The sequence below is a fragment of the Musca vetustissima genome, unplaced genomic scaffold (assembly GCF_032173495.1).
Source record: "Musca vetustissima isolate MV318-11 ecotype Yass unplaced genomic scaffold, APGP_CSIRO_Mvet_v1 utg20582, whole genome shotgun sequence".
NCBI lineage: Eukaryota > Metazoa > Arthropoda > Insecta > Diptera > Muscidae > Musca > Musca vetustissima.
The window spans coordinates 30816-47155 of NW_026887348.1; the positions used below are offsets into that span (position 1 = coordinate 30816).

Genomic DNA, 16340 nt, shown 5'->3' on the forward strand with positions numbered 1-16340 from the left:
TCCATGTCCGCACATATTTTTTGATCACGTCACCTGTAAATACGAAAAACAAATATTTTATTTATTTATTGTAATTTTAGTGCGTTAAAAGCGAAGCGATAATTTTCAATTAAATGCTTCGGAAAACGCATTCAAACGCCTTTATGCGAAAATCATTACATCTCCCATAAAAATACCCTTCTATACCTATATGTTTTATTATGTGGGTTCTCATACATAAATACTGGAGTCTGTTCCCGTATTGCAATAATCTACTCAATTTTATTATATTCCATACCATAAATGAAAATTCGTCATCGTTGTAAAAAGTAGAGGATTCTTGCAGTACGAGAACATACCATTATAAAGGGATAATCGAAAATAATTTCGACTAGTAGAATATTCTTGCAAGTTCTGGAACAGAGCGATTGTTAGATTTGCCGTTCGTAGCGACATCTGTTATTGAATAGTAGTGTATAAATATAGTATTGCCAACGTAATTGCGAATCTGTCTACTTTGGAGAAAATGAGGTGTTGCCACATTAACAATTCTTCAATATGACAATATAGTATTGCCACATAAAACATCAGTTGGAGAGAATCACTATTGCCACAAGAGGAAGTTTAATGAATTGGTAACGGAACTTATTTTTGAATTAAGTGTTACCACACCACCTTAATGTGAATTTTTGGGCGATTTGTCAAATCCACCCGTTGCCTTAGTAACAAAAATAAAAAAAAAATTACACCTGACATGCAACTTGTTTTGTACTAGAAGTGTATTTCATTTTTCTATTAAAATCGCGTTTCACATGCTGCTACAAAAAATGGAAGATATACCGAATTCCGCCGATCCCAATAATTTACCATTGCTCAACTTTCAATCGGATGATCTGTTGGAAAAACTAAAGTTACTAAATTACGAAAAGAATTTGCTAAGTGAATTAAAAATGAAGCCGCTGTCACGTTTCTATTTCGTTAAATCGACCAACCCTGGGGAACAGTTTTTCATGTTTACCATCATCTGTTGGTGGTTGTGTCAAAAGTTGGGCAAGACACTGCAACGGCCACAGGAATATGATGATCCCAATGATGTTATAAATCGCATAATTGGAGTTCTCGAAGAAATGGACGTGACCATTGATTTTGCACCGACAAAATTAATACGTGGCGCGGGGCACCAGTGTATTTATGTTTTGGACACATTGGCCACACAGGCCATTAAAGTTATGAAAATGTCCTGTCAACGTTTACACATCGCCCAAGAGGATGAGGTGGCCAATGATTATTTGGAAGATAATGCGGAGATTATTTTGGAACGTATCGAGGATGAACAGAATGAGGCAATGAGTGATGATGATAATAGTGAATTGGATTTAAATCAAAATTCACTGAGGCAATGGAGTCAAAGGAAGAGGAATACTCATCAGGCGAATCAACTACTGGATAATGAGGGAAATAGTTTACAGGTGACAGATAAGTTGACAGATCAACAGTCATGGCGTTTGGAATTTGAACAAGTTCTGCCACACCTAAAAGTGTATGTGAGAAGTGATGTGCGGGACTGGAGGGCACATATGAATCAAATGGATTCGTTGAAGTCGAGTATAACAGAGGTTTGATTTAAATGATATTTTTGCTGTGGAAATTTAATTTCTAAAATATTTTTCCTATATTTCTAGGCCACCGAAAGTACCCAACTGGAGTTGAAGAAACTCCACAATGAATTCACCTTCACTTTAGAGAAAATTGAGAGTCGTGAAAAACACTTAAATAATGAGCTGCATAATTTAATAACCCAATATAAGGATGTCTCCATTGAATTGTCGAACATCCAATATGCCCATAATCAGGTGTTGGAAGAGACTGAGCGTTCTGTGGATCAGTTGAAATCTGTGATAGCTGAAAATGACAACAAGAAGGCGGAAATGGAAAGGAGAGGGCAAATGATGTCGGATAGTAGTAAGTTTCAGATTTTTGTTCTAAGGAAATCCTGTATAGAACACTCTATAGGAGGTTTTCTGTCGAAGTGGTCCTCTATAGAATATATAAATACTTCTCCTTTTATTAAATAGAAGAATTGTCTTTGAAAAATTAATTTTTAAAAATCCAATCCCATAATGGACCTTGAAAGAACTATTTTAAAAAAAAATGTTAGACCTTAAAAAAATAAGTTAAAAAATCCTTTGGTGGAACTTAACAAAAATAATTGTAAAAACTGACTATATGATACCCTTCACCACTTTCGGTATATTCAACAGATGTATCTAGATGTCACATTTTTGAAGGACCAGTAAAATGAAACTGGATCCATAAACATGTCATTCTGCAACCTATACTAAAATTTTCATTTGGCCAGATAAAGAGTTGCTACTTACAATGGGACAAAATTATGTAAAGCAATTTACAGCAATCGGACACCCGTTGATAATATCGATAAATATCTGATAAACATGAGGAGTTTGGTGCACCATTTACATAAAATCGGACGAAAATATATATGGGAGCTATATCTAAATCTGGACCGATTTTCAGGAAACTTAATACACATCATTCTAGACCTAATTCATTACGCTGTTCCAAATTTCGTCCAAATCGAAAGATATATAGGGCCTTCGGTGCACCATTTACATAAAATCGGACGAAACTATATATGGGAGCTATATCTAAATCTCGATTTTCAGGAAACTTAACACACATCATTCTAGACCTAATCATTAAGCTGTGCCAAATTTTGTGCAAAAATATATATTTTAAAGATCGGACGCCTATATAGGAGCTATAAAAAAATTATTTTAACTTAACACACATCCACGCCTGCCAAATAGATATATAGGTGCACCATTTACCGAAAACATTATATTTTAAAAATCCGATTTTCTTCAATTTCAATAGGGTTCGTCCTTGGGCCAAAAAAAATGAGCTGTGCCAAATTTCATGCAAATCGAATCATAAATGCGACCTGTACTTTGTTAACAAAAATACATGGACAGACGGGCGGACAGCCGTACATGCGTAAATCGACTAAGAAAGTGATTCTATGCACCAACTACGCCTTTGGTGGAACTTGAAAAAAATAATTTCAAAAATCCACGCCTTTGATGGACCTTGAAAAAATTTATTTTTAAAATCCACCCCAGTGAGCAGTAAAGTCGGATGGGGCCGACCATACACAACTACCACTACACTGTAACATTCTGCGGATTTTTATTTACAACCTGAGCCTGAGGGCAATATTACTGATAGTTTCTAATATTCTGCTAATTACTTGTCCATATTCCCTTTACCGTGGGTTGTGTTGTGATGTAAGCAATTGTGGCCTATAGATCGACTCGAAAAAACACAAAAAATTAAGTTGTCGGTGCACTTCATCCCAAAATTATTATCTGATCATCGCCGAAAATTATAGGCGTTGTCCTTGACCATAACTGGAACCTCATGGAACATTTCAAAGCGATCAGCCCTATATTTCCGAACTCCAGTGTGGTAATGGGTTACTAAATACTACTACTAAATAATATCTGAATACGCACCTGTAAATATTTAAGTCTAACTCCCACATCCGAGTTCATCGGACAATATAATTGGTATCAATTTAAAGGCCAACCACTCCTCTTGGATATACTTTCAACTTATCGGGTCTATGTCCTTCAGGAGTAAATATATACGCTATAAAATAAAAATTTTGTTATTTTTCAGACAAAAGTCAGGGTCTATATGACCCGCTAAATATTGACCGATCATTATCAAACCAGCTGTGCTTATTCTTTGGCTCGATCCCCATATCAATGTAAAAATTCGCGATGTTTGGGCCAAATTGTCTCTGGAGCGACCAGAAAAACTATCAAAAATTAAGTATTTGGTCCATTTCATCCCCTAAATATTAACCGATCTTTACCAAAAACAACTGTGGTCTTCATTGGGCCAAACCCATCCTACATGCAAAATTTCGTAAAGATTGGTCCATAACAGTGGCCTGTATCGTGGACGGACGGACACACATATCTAGATCGACTCAGGTAGTCGAGATATGACGATCGGTATACTTAAAGGTGGTTCTGGGCGTTACAAACTCTTGGGGCTGCACAAAGTTATAATACCCTGACAACATAGTTGTGTAGGGTATAAAAATCCATAGCCATGGTGTACCTTAAAAACATTAATTTTAAAAATCCACACCTTTGGTGGACCTTGAAAAAAATTATTTTAAAAATCCATTCCTTTGCTGGACCTTGCAAAAACTTAATTTTAAAGATCCACATCTTTTGTGAGGTAGTCTCTGAAAAAAATAATTTTAAAGATCCTCGCCTATGGTAGTCTCTGAAAAATTAATTTTAGAAAATCCACGTCTATAATAGGTCTTGAAAAAATTGATTTAAATAATCTCCGCCTATAGTAGGTCTCGAAAAAATTGTTTTTTCAAATAATTTCATTTAATTTAAATATTATTCATATTATCTCTAAATTATTCCATTTATTTCTTGTTTCCAGGTTTCGTAATGACCATCAAGAAAGCTGTGGCCAAACTCAAAGACGATGTGGCCCATTTGAATTTGGAAGTGGCCCTGTTGGTTAATGGCATTGATCGTGATATACTAAAGCATACTGGACCTTCTGTGGAAATTGAAAAATTTTAAAAATATATCAAAACCATTAAATAAATTTGCCGATCCCCCTCTCCCAACAACAATAATGGTTTCAATTTGTTATCACCTTACATTCCGACACACCAGACAGCGAACAATGACAATTCACGCCCTCAACAAGACACCAAACACAGCCACTTTCCCACACCCAAAGAACAATTCCATTTAATTATTATTATTTTTTTCATATCAATTTGTTATTGTTGTTGTTGCAACAATATTCAATGGTGATGTTCCACAATCAACATGCTTTGTGTGTTACAAAGAGGAATTCCCACATAGGGTGCTGGGCTGGGATGGCTGGTTGGTTGGGAAACATTGTTCTAAATGGCTTTTATGCATGGTAGTGTGTTGGTGTGTGTGTGTGTGTGAGGGAATGGTGTTTATGGTTTTGATCTTGAGAAATGTGACCCAATAAAAACCTCAAATCAGGCACAGACCACACAATGAGTATTGACTTGTTTGATGAGGACACACTCACTCAATGATGCTGCTTGGCGATGATGATGATGTTGTTGTTGGTGATTTTACACTATCCCCCTGAGAAATAAAAACAAGCGACAAGCAAAGAAGACAAGACACCAATAAAATGATGATGCCACTACCACCACCACCACGACAGCCGCCACACATTCCAACATCCTTAATATAATCTACAAATGAAATCTTAGCAAATGTGCGGCATGCATGCAGGCAATGCCGCCATGGCCATGGTCATCACCATCGCCGCCACCACCACCACCGCCATCATTACCATCATTTACTAATGGAGTTGTTATTTAAGAAATGTAAACAAATATTTTATTTTATTTGTCTGTCATTTAATAAAGACACGATCGATGCATGCGATCGTATTAAAAACCGAGACGAAGAAGAAAAACATGATGACAATATTAACCAATTATTTCCCTAATATACAAAAAGACAACAAATAGATAACCAAAAGGATCCCACTCACAGCCAGGCCAGGCTTGAAATTCCAGCTTGCGTTGAGTCACTTCTGTGTGTGTGTGGGCATCTTTGTCCTGACTGACCCAGTGTTTAATATTCTGACTAGGTTGGATAATTAGACTATCTACAGATTATCAGCATTTCACACCATCCCGACTCAGGGACACACACACACACAACACAAATGGCATGAATTAATTTTGTGTTTTTGAAAACAAGGAGGGTTCCTCCGTTGAGGATGTGAATGTTTACACAATTGCCTATCTCGTATGGTCATCTTCTCTTAATGGGTCCTTTTTTGTTTGAGTTACTCAATTAGCTAAGTAATTAATCTAATTTAATAAGGTAAATAGAATGGCAGGTGCAATTGGACAAACCAACACCAAGGTGGATGAGGAGAAATTCTTTTGGATTCTTCCTTAGAAGACCAACAAATATTTTCTGAATATTATATTATTTTCGAATTCTATAGGCGTGGATTTTTCAAATTATTTTTTTTAGGGTCCAACAAAGGCGTGGATTTTTAAAATAATTTTTTCAACATCCACCAGAGTCTTGGATTTTTAAAATAAATCTTTGCAATGTCCTCCAAAGGCGTGGATTTTTGAAATTTAATTTTTTCAATGTCCACCAAAGGCGGGGATTTTTAACCCTACACAACTATGTTGTCAGGGTATTATAGCTTTGTGCAGCCCCAAGAGTTTGTAACGCCGCAAAATATTGATCGTCATATCTCGACAAGCTGAGTCGATCTAGACATTTGTGTCCGTCCGTCCTTCTGTCCGTCTATCCATTATTATTTGTAAACACGATACAGGCCACAGTTATGGACCAATCTTCACGAAATTTTGCATGAAGGTTGGGTTCTGCCCAATGAAGACCCCTATTGTTTTTGTGGTAAAGATCGGTTTTTGTGGTAAAGATCGGTTAATATTTAGGGATGAAATGGACCAACAACATTATCTATTTCTGGTCGACGCAATTATTTGCGAATTTTTACATAGAGAAGGGGATCGGGCCAAAGAATAAGCATGCCTGTTTTGATAAAGGTCGGTCAATATTTAGCGGGTCAAATAAACCCTAAATTTTCTGTGAAAATTTACAAAATTTGCATTCTATGGCGTATATATTTACCCCTGAAGGACCCAAGAAGTTGATAGTATATCCAAGAGGAGTGGTTGACCTATAAAATGATACCAATTATATTGTCGTATGTATGTGGGAGTTTCACATAAATATTTACAGGTTCCTAAGTATTCATATATTATTTAGTAACCCATTGCCACTCTAGAGGCCGGAAATATAAAAAAATGTTCCCTGAGGTTCCAATTAAGGACAACACCTATAATTTTCGGTGAAGATCAACTAATAATTTTGGGATGAAGTGGACCGATAACTTCATTTTGTTTGTGTTTTTTTAGAGCCGATCTATAGGTCACAATTATAAGCCGAACTTCACAACACAACCCACGGTGAAAGGAATATGGAATGAATATTAGTAACATTCGAAAAATATGTCAGTGTAAGGAAGAGGTGCTGTTGACCTCTAATCGGGCAAGAGGGTGCAACTATTACGAAATATTGCCCAGGCTCGGAATAAAAATCCGCAGAAAGTTAGAGTTCCGTGGTAGTTATGTAGGGTATCATATGGCTCTCCCCGTCCGACTATACTGCTCCGCTCACTGGTTTAAATAATGTTTTTTAAAAATATTTTTTTTTGCCTATCGGAAGCGTAGAGTTTAAGGCCTAGAGTAAACGTGGATTTTTTAAAAAAAATATTTTTTCAATGCCTATTACAATTTTCCCAAAATTAATTTCTCAAGGACCATTAATTAATTTCTCAGGAACGAACGGACTTGTACTTCTTAAAAATTAATTTTTCAAGGACCATCATTTTTTTTTTTTAACTAAACACATATTTTTCATAGGCCACAGAAAGGTTGATTTTTCAAAAAAATATTTTACAATGACAGAAAAGGGTATGGATTTCTGCATTTAATTTTTCAAAAAACAGACTTAGGTGTGGATTAAAAAAAAATTAACAAATACATTTTAAAGTAATTCTTTTTTCAGATTCAACACAGTTTTGGATATTTTTTAATTATTTTAGAATTAGAATTAAATTAATTTTTTTCAGACGCTATCATTTAATTTTTAATTACTTTTTTCAATTACTTTTAAATTTAAATTAATTTAAATTTTGTATTTTAAGTCATAAAATGAAATTGTTTTTTATTTGTTGGAATAGGCATATCATAATGTAGATTGTTTTAAGGATTCATTCTTCTGGGGCATTACAAAATATATTTATATAACGCATGTTTCTCATCCATGTAACTGATGTTGGTATACACCTAGTGGCTAAAAATCAAACATACATTCACCCTCCCCTCCAAAAAAGAAAACAAATATGTCATAATTTCCATTTTTTCTTTTCGAAAAAAAATACATTAATATCCTTAATATCCCAAAAATTCTTATCTATAATTCAAACCTTGTTAAATAGGCACGTTTACATACATAATAATCATTTCATAATCGTTCGAATACCACAAACAAAAAAAATGCTCATTTTCCAATTAACCAAAATACTCCTCAAATATTCAATAAAAAAATAAAACGAACTAGGAAATTTAATTTGTTTTTAAGCCAATGGGTAATTATCACCTCTTTGTTATCTGTGGCACTGGGTAAATATTGGTTGGCGGGCAAACCATCATTCAGTCGTTCGGCCAGCCAACCGATCAACAAAACCACCAAACATTTTTTTATGATCATTTTATTGTTTACACGATGAAAATTTCATTGGTTGGTGTTGTTGTAAAATTTTCAAACCGTTTAAGCGCATTACAAACAAATTAAGGCAATCAAAATCCGATGTGTTTGTTTTGGATAAGTGAGAGTGTGTTCAGTGGTGTGCGTGTGTATGCGTGTGAGTGTGTGTGGGTATTCTATTCTCAATGGTGATAATTATTATTTTTATTGTAATGGTGATCCTTATTTTCACCAAAAAAAGGAAACCTCTTTTGGTTTGCTAAGGTTATTGCCGGTTATGGTGTGGTTATGTCTAAATCTGCTGTTGCGTGGAGCGCGTACGCATGTCACACCAACCGAACCAATATAAACAAATAATAAATGATTTTTCTCCCTCTTGTTGTTGTTCCTAGTGTTGCTTAAATATTCACTCGCATGTCTAATGGGATTGGGAAGAAAAAGGAAGATAACAACTTGCAGCCGAGAGTAAATATTGCATTAATAAAGTAACCAACCAACGAAGCAGCCGGCTGGCAAGGATCATGTGCAACAGTCACACAAACATTGGTCGATGATGTGAAATTTGTTATCGATGAACAATGAAAACCAGCGAACAAACAACAAAAACAAAAACTGATCATCACAACGCATCCTCACAATCATCATCATCATCGGCATCCGAAGAATAATTTCCATCCTACGCATCACGTTCGGAGATGCGTCTGGCAGGCTGGTTGCCTGACAGACAGACTGAATGAATACCAGAATATTTACATACCGCAAACATAAGCATGATCACCATCATCATCATCATCACCACCAGCCACATCACATTTTCCGAACAGACACTCACACACATACCATCCCATACCATGCACACTTGTATTATTTAGTTTCCTTACACATGTCTTGGATCATCTTCCTTTTTTTCTGAAGTCTGTTCCGATATCTCTCTTTAGCGTTGCATATTGGGATTTTGATGTTGCATCAACATCAATCGCATCTTCTTCTTTGTTTTTTTTTTTGTTTACTCATTGTCTTGTGGTGATAATATTCTCCTTTTAAAAACAATCAATGTGAAAATTTTCTTTTTAATGGTTTAACCCACAGTCAATACAGGGTCCTGAGTCCTTTATTTACATATCTTGAAGGAATTGATACGGAAAATCTGTTACAATTTTTCGTTAAATTCTAAAATTTCCATCAAGCTTTATTAAAAAAAAAATATGGGTATGCTAACAGAAGGGTCATTTACATGAAATTGGATGAACTAAAATATGTGACCTTTATCTAAATGTGAACTGCTTAAAATCGGGCGAACATATATGAGAGCTGAAACTAAATCTGAACCGAAATATTATACGCATCATTCTAGACTCAATCCAGTATGCTATGCCAAATTTCGTGCAAATCGAAAGATATATAGGGACTTTGGTATACCATTTAAATTATATCGGGCGAGTATATATATATATGGCTATATCTAAATCTGAACCGATTTTCAAGAAATTTTACACACATCAATCTAGACTAAATTCAGTACGCAATGCCAAATTTCATGGAAATCGAAGGATATATAGGAACTTTGGTGAACCATTTACCTTAAATCGGTCGAAAATATATGTGGGATCTATATCCAAATCTGAACCGATTTCCACGAAACTTAGCACACGTCATTCTAGACTTAATTCAGTACGCTATGCCAAAATTTGTGCAAATCGAATGATTTTCAGGGTCTTTGATGCACCATTTACCTAAAATCGGGCGAAACTATATAGGGAGCTGTATGTAAATCTGAACCGATTTTCGAGAAATTTTACACACATTATTCTAGATTTAATTGAGTACACCGTGCCAAATTTCCTGCAAATAGGAAAGAATATTTTTAAAAAAAAACATTTTTTAAACCAGTGAGCGTAGCAGTATGGTCGGACGGGGCCGACCATGTGATTCCCTACACACCTACCACGGAACTCTAACTTCCTGCGGATTTTTATTCCGAGCCTGGGTAATATTTCGTGATAGTTGCAACCTATTGCCCGATTAGAGGTCAACAGCGCCTCTTCCTTGCACTGACAAATTTTCTGAATATTACCAATATTCAGTCCTTCTAATTACTTGTCCATATCCCCTTCACCGTGGGTTGTGTTGTGATTTTCGGCTTATAGTTATAGCCTACAGATTGAATCGAAAAAAAAAACACAAAAAAAGTTTTCGGTCCACTTCATTCCAAAATTATTATCTGATCATCACCGAAAATTATAGTCGCTGTCCTTGAGCACTACTGGAATCTCATGGAACATTTCAAAGCGATCAGCGCTATATTTCCGCCCTCTAGTGTGGTAATGGGTTACTAAATAATATATGAATACGTAAGCAACTGTAAATATTTATGTGTAACTCCCACATCCGAGTACATATGACAATATAATTGGTATCAATTTAAAGGCCAGCCACTCGTCTTGGGTATACTTTCAACTTCTCGGCTCATTGTCCTTCAGGAGTAAATATATTCGCTATAGAATAAAAATTTTGACAATTTTCACACAAAGGTCAGGTTGCATTTGGCCGGCTAATTATTGACCGATCTTTATCAAAACAGGCAAGCTTATTATTTGGCCCAATCCCCTTATCCATGTAAAATTTCTCGATGTTCGAGCCGATGTTGCGGCCTCTGGTGCGACCAGAAAATCTGACAAAAATAAAGTTTTTGGTCCATTTCAATCCCTAAATGTTAACCGATCTTTACCAAAAACAATAAGGGTCTTCATTGGACAGAACCCATCCTACATGCAAAATTTCGTGAAGATTGGTCCATAACTTTGGCCCGTATCGTGTTTACAAATTATAATGGACAAACGGACGGACGGACGGACATACATGTCTAGATCGACTCAGCTAGTCGAGATATGACGATCGGTATACTTAAAGGTGGGTCTAGGACCAATATTTCGCGGCGTTACAAACTCTTTGGGGCTGCACAAAGCTATAATACCCTGACAACATAGTTGTGTAGGGTATAAAAATCCAAACTTGTTATATGCCTAGAAAAATATCCATTGCAATTATGGCTACGTTTTTAAAAAAATATCCATCAAAAAAATAGACGCCTTTAAAAAAATATGCTTCAAAAAATCCACGCCTTTAACAAAATCCACGTATTTAAAAAAATCTTTTAAAAAATCCACGCCTTTAAAAAAACTTTTTAAAATCCACGCATTTAAAAAACTTTTAAAAAATCCACGCCTTTAAAAAAACTTTTTAAAATCCACGCATTTAAAAAACTTTTAAAAAATCCACGCCTTTAAGAAAACTTTTAAAAAATCCACGCCTTTAAAAAAAACTTTGCGACCAGAAAATCTGACAAAAATAAAGTTTTTGGTCCATTTCAATCCCTAAATGTTAACCGATCTTTACCAAAAACAATAAGGGTCTTCATTGGCCAGAACCCATCCTACATGCAAAAATTCGTGAAGATTGGTCCATAACTTTGGCCCGTATCGTGTTTACAAATTATAATGGACAGACGGACGGACGGACGGACATACATGTCTAGATCGACTCAGCTAGTCGAGATATGATGATCGGTATACTTAAAGGTGGGTCTAGGACCAATATTTCGCGGCCTTGCAAACTCTTGGGGCTGCCCAAAGCTATAATACCCTGACAACATAGTTGTGTAGGGTATAAAAATCCAAACTTCTTATAGGCCTAGAAAAATTATCCATTGAAAAACCTACGCTTTTAAAAAATATCCTTCAAAAAATCGACACCTTTAAAAAAATATCTTTCAAAAAATCGACACCTTTAAAAAAATATCCTTCAAAAAATCCACGCCTTCATAAAAAATCCACGCATTTAGAAAAATCCTTCAAAAAATCCACGCCTTAAAAAATCCTTCAAAAAATCCACGCCTTAAAAAATCCTTCAAAAAATCCACGCCTTAAAAAATCCTTCAAAAAATCCACGCCTTAAAAAATCCTTCAAAAAATCCACGCCTTAAAAAATCCTTCAAAAAATCCACGCCTTAAAAAATCCTTCAAAAAATCCACGCCTTTAAAATATATCATTTAAAAAATCCACGCCTTTAAAATATATCATTTAAAAAATCCACGCCTTAAAAATATATCATTTAAAAAATCCACGCCTTTAAAATATATCATTTAAAAAATCCACGCCTTTAAAATATATCATTTAAAAAATCCACGCCTTAAAAATATATCATTTAAAAAATCCACGCCTTTAAAATATATCATTTAAAAAATCCACGCCTTTAAAATATATCATTTAAAAAATCCACGCCTTTAAAATATATCATTTAAAAAATCCACGCCTTGATAAAATATTCTTTAAAAAATCCACACCTTCAAAAAAATATCTTTAAAAAATCCACACCTTTAAAAAAATATATTTAAAAAAATCCACGACTTGATTAATAAACCTTAAAATTTTTTAAAAAATCCAAGCTTCTGATAGACCTTGAAAATGATTCTGTAAAATAAAAACAAGTTTCTGATAGGCCTAGAAAAATATTCTTTAAAATAATCCACGCTTCTAATAAACCTTAAAAAATATTCATTAATACATCCACGCCTCAGTTGGCCCTTGAAAAATATTCATTAATAAATCCACGCCTCATATAGGTTCTTATAATATTCTTTAAGACTACGCCTCTTAAAAAATGCTTTACTGGACCCACGCCTCTTTAAAACAAAATGCTTTACTGGACTCACTCCTCTTAAAAATATGCTTTACTGGACCCACGCCTCTTAAAAATATGCTTTACTGGACCCACGCCTCTTAAAAATATGCTTTAGTGGACCCACACCTTTTAAAAATATGCTTTAGTGGACCCACGCCTCTTAAAAATATGCTTTAGTGGACCCATGCCTCTTAAAAATGTGCTATACTGGACCCATGCCTCTTAAAAAATGCTTTACTGGACCCACGCCTGTTAAAAATATGTTTTTATAAACCCAGGCCTCATATAGGCCCTTAAATAATATTCTTTAATAAATCCGCGCATCAAAAAATATTCTTTACTGAACCCACGCCTCATATAGACCCTTAAAAATATTCTTTAATAAATCCACGCCTCAGTTGGCCCTTGAAAAATATTCTTTAATAAATCCACGCCTCAGTTGGCCCTTGAAAAATATTCTTTAATAAATCCACGCATGAGAAATATTCTTAAATTAAACTGCGCCTCATATAGGTCCGTAAAAAATATTCTTTAATTAAACTGCGCCTCATATAGTCCCGTAAAAAATATTCTTTAATGAATACACGCCTCATATAGGCCCATAAAAAATAATTTTATAAATCCACGCTTCTGTTAGGCATTGAAAAAATATTTAAAAAATCATCGACTATAGTAAGTTTGGAAAAAATATTTTGAAAAAATCCAGGTCTATTGTGGACCTTGAAGTTATATTAGTAAAAAAAATCATCGCCCTTTACCTTAAGAAAATCCACGCCTATAGTAGGCCTTGGAATATTTTATTTAAAAACATATAGTTTAGTAGGCCATGAACAAATTAATTTAAAAAATTAAGAAATAATTTCATAAAATCGACTCTGTTTTGAAATTCCCTTATGTTGGTTTCCAAACACTGTTCCTCTTCTGGTGTTTACATTATCTTTCTTTTTTCAAAAAAAGGCGAGCAAATGCAATGGTAACAGGTTTTTGTTTGTTTTTATAATTTCTCCACAATATTTTTTCTTTCTAATTTTTTTGTTTGCCATTTGTGTTTCATGTGGAAATTACCACGAGTTCAATTTTTGTGGTGATTTGTTTGTTGTTTCAAAAACAACAACAAAAACAAACACAGTATTTGTTTATCCTTTTCACTGTGTCGCACACTCACTATCTTTCGTTTCTAATCAATTTTCGATGGCTGCGTTTTTTCATTTTGGTTATCCTTTTTTAATTTATTTGGATGCTGTTTTTCGATATTTGCTTGTGATTTTTCATAGCTGCATACTAAAAGTATTTTCAAAAAAAAAAAAAAAAAATATATATATATATTTTTCATATCTACCAAAACATATAATAATTTATAATTGGAGATATTTTGAGAAAAAAAATTGGATTTTTTGGGAAAAATATTAGGTTCTGTTTTTGATAAAAAAAAATCCAATTTTTTTAATTTAAGCCTAACTGGCTTGTTGTATTTGTTTTTAATTCATACTAGTATAGGTTTTGTAAAAAATATTTTTTTTTAACGTTTTTTAAATCCACGCCTGAAAAAGTAAATTTTTAAAAATCTACGCCTATAGTAGGCCATGAAAACATATTTTTTTAACTCCGCACCTGTATTGGTTCCATATTTTTTATTAAAATCCAACGCCTGTATTTCTTGTCGAAAAAATATTCTTTAAAAATCTCACTTCTTAATATGTGGAAGCTCCAGTAGTCGTAACCTAACTTTATTTTTTTATGAATGAATATCTGTTCGAATCGAAATTTGAATAAAAAACAGCTTCAAACAGTATCTTATAGTCTGGCTATCGATTTCGTCTCACAACAATTCCAAAATATTTTTCAAAATCAAAATTAAAAAAAATCGGTTTTTGTGTTTCATATGATCGGAGGGAGGCATCGTTCTTTTGTTTTGGTTTTTTGTTTTCAACAAATTAAACAATAAATTATGCAAAAGCCATTATACAACATAATTACATACAAACATACATACATATATGTATGAATGTTCGATTTGTTGTATGTGTTTTCAAATGACAAAATATTGAAGTTAAAAACAAAACTTAAAATCTCCGGCTTCAGTCCAACGACTCCACCATTCCCGCGACAGACAACAACAGAGTGCTGAGTAATTCATATTCAAATGTTTTTTTTGTAGTTTTTGTTGTTGTCGTTGTTCTCCAGATCATCAGTTATAAAAGCTGATGATACTGAATTTTCAAAACATTGTTTTTTTGTTTTGTTGAACATTTCGGAAAACAAAAGAACTTCCCAATTTCGTTATGGATTAGATGAAGACGACGACTTCGCCTCCTCCACCACCACCGCCATCATGGGGTGAGGGAACACCAAAACTACAAATAGGTTTCTCTTTGTTCTTGTTCATTCATTCCATTTTGTGCTGTTGCCCAAGGGTCTTTTAGAAAATCATCAAACATTCTCTGGTCCATAGATAGCATACCTTCATTGGTCAGGTCAGAATCATTCAGTCACTCATTCAGCTCATTGAACGAACTCACCCACCCGCTGTGTCTATAAGCGGGCGCTCTTATTTAATGTATTTTAACAAAATGAAAAAATAAATTTCCTCTTAAAAATTTTTTTAACCATCGACGACGTATATATCCGACATATGAATTTATATATTGTTAATGTATGGCTAAACGAACTATATATGAAGGTGGGTGTACAAATTTGTTGATGGTACAGTGGAGGACGAAATTGGGTTAAGAAAAAAATTATATTTTTTCGAGAGACGTTAAAGGAGTCGATTTTCAAAAGGAAAGAATTTTTAACCAAACAATGCAGGCGTTGATTTTTAAAACATATTTTTTGCCACATCGGAATAGGGCGGGATTTTTAAAAAATATGTTTTCAACATCGGAATAAGGCGGAGGAATTTAAAAAAAAAATAATCAACCAATACAGTCGTGGATTTTTAAAGAATATTATTCAAGGTTCCATAAACGGATTTTTATAAAGAATATTTTTTCAAGGTCCAAACAAAGCCTGAATTAAAAAAATCAAGGTCCAACAGAAGCCTGGATTAATAAAAATCTAGGTTCCAGAATATTTTTTCAAGATCCAAACAAAGCCTGGATTAAAAAATAAGGTCCAACAGAAGCCAGGATTAAAAAAAATCAAGGTCCCAGTCAAGCGTGGATTTTTCATTTTCAAGACCTAAAATAAGCGTGGATTTGTTAACGAAGACTTTTTCAATACATATCACAAGCGTGGATTTTTTAAAGAAGACTTTTTCAATGCATATCACAAGCGTGGATTTTTTAAAGAAAATTTTTTCAAGGCCT

General features: G+C 34.1%; 1 protein-coding gene across 1 annotated transcript; it reads left to right on the forward strand.

Moving 5' to 3' along the window:
* Positions 1–806: 806 nt before the first annotated feature.
* Positions 807–4616, forward strand: LOC133334924 (intraflagellar transport protein 57 homolog). The gene is made up of 3 exons (XM_061543237.1): positions 807–1595; positions 1662–1941; positions 4471–4616. The coding sequence occupies exons 1-3, from the start codon at positions 807–809 to the stop codon at positions 4614–4616; spliced, it is 1215 nt and encodes a 404-aa protein (XP_061399221.1).
* Positions 4617–16340: the final 11724 nt, after the last annotated feature.

Coding starts and splice junctions, on each gene's coding strand:
- LOC133334924 (XM_061543237.1), top strand. CDS start 807: ATGGAAGATATACCGAATTCCGCCGATCCCAATAATTTACCATTGCTC. Junction 1,596..1,661: donor TGAAGTCGAGTATAACAGAG/GTTTGATTTAAA, acceptor CTATATTTCTAG/GCCACCGAAAGTACCCAACT. Junction 1,942..4,470: donor GCAAATGATGTCGGATAGTA/GTAAGTTTCAGA, acceptor TCTTGTTTCCAG/GTTTCGTAATGACCATCAAG.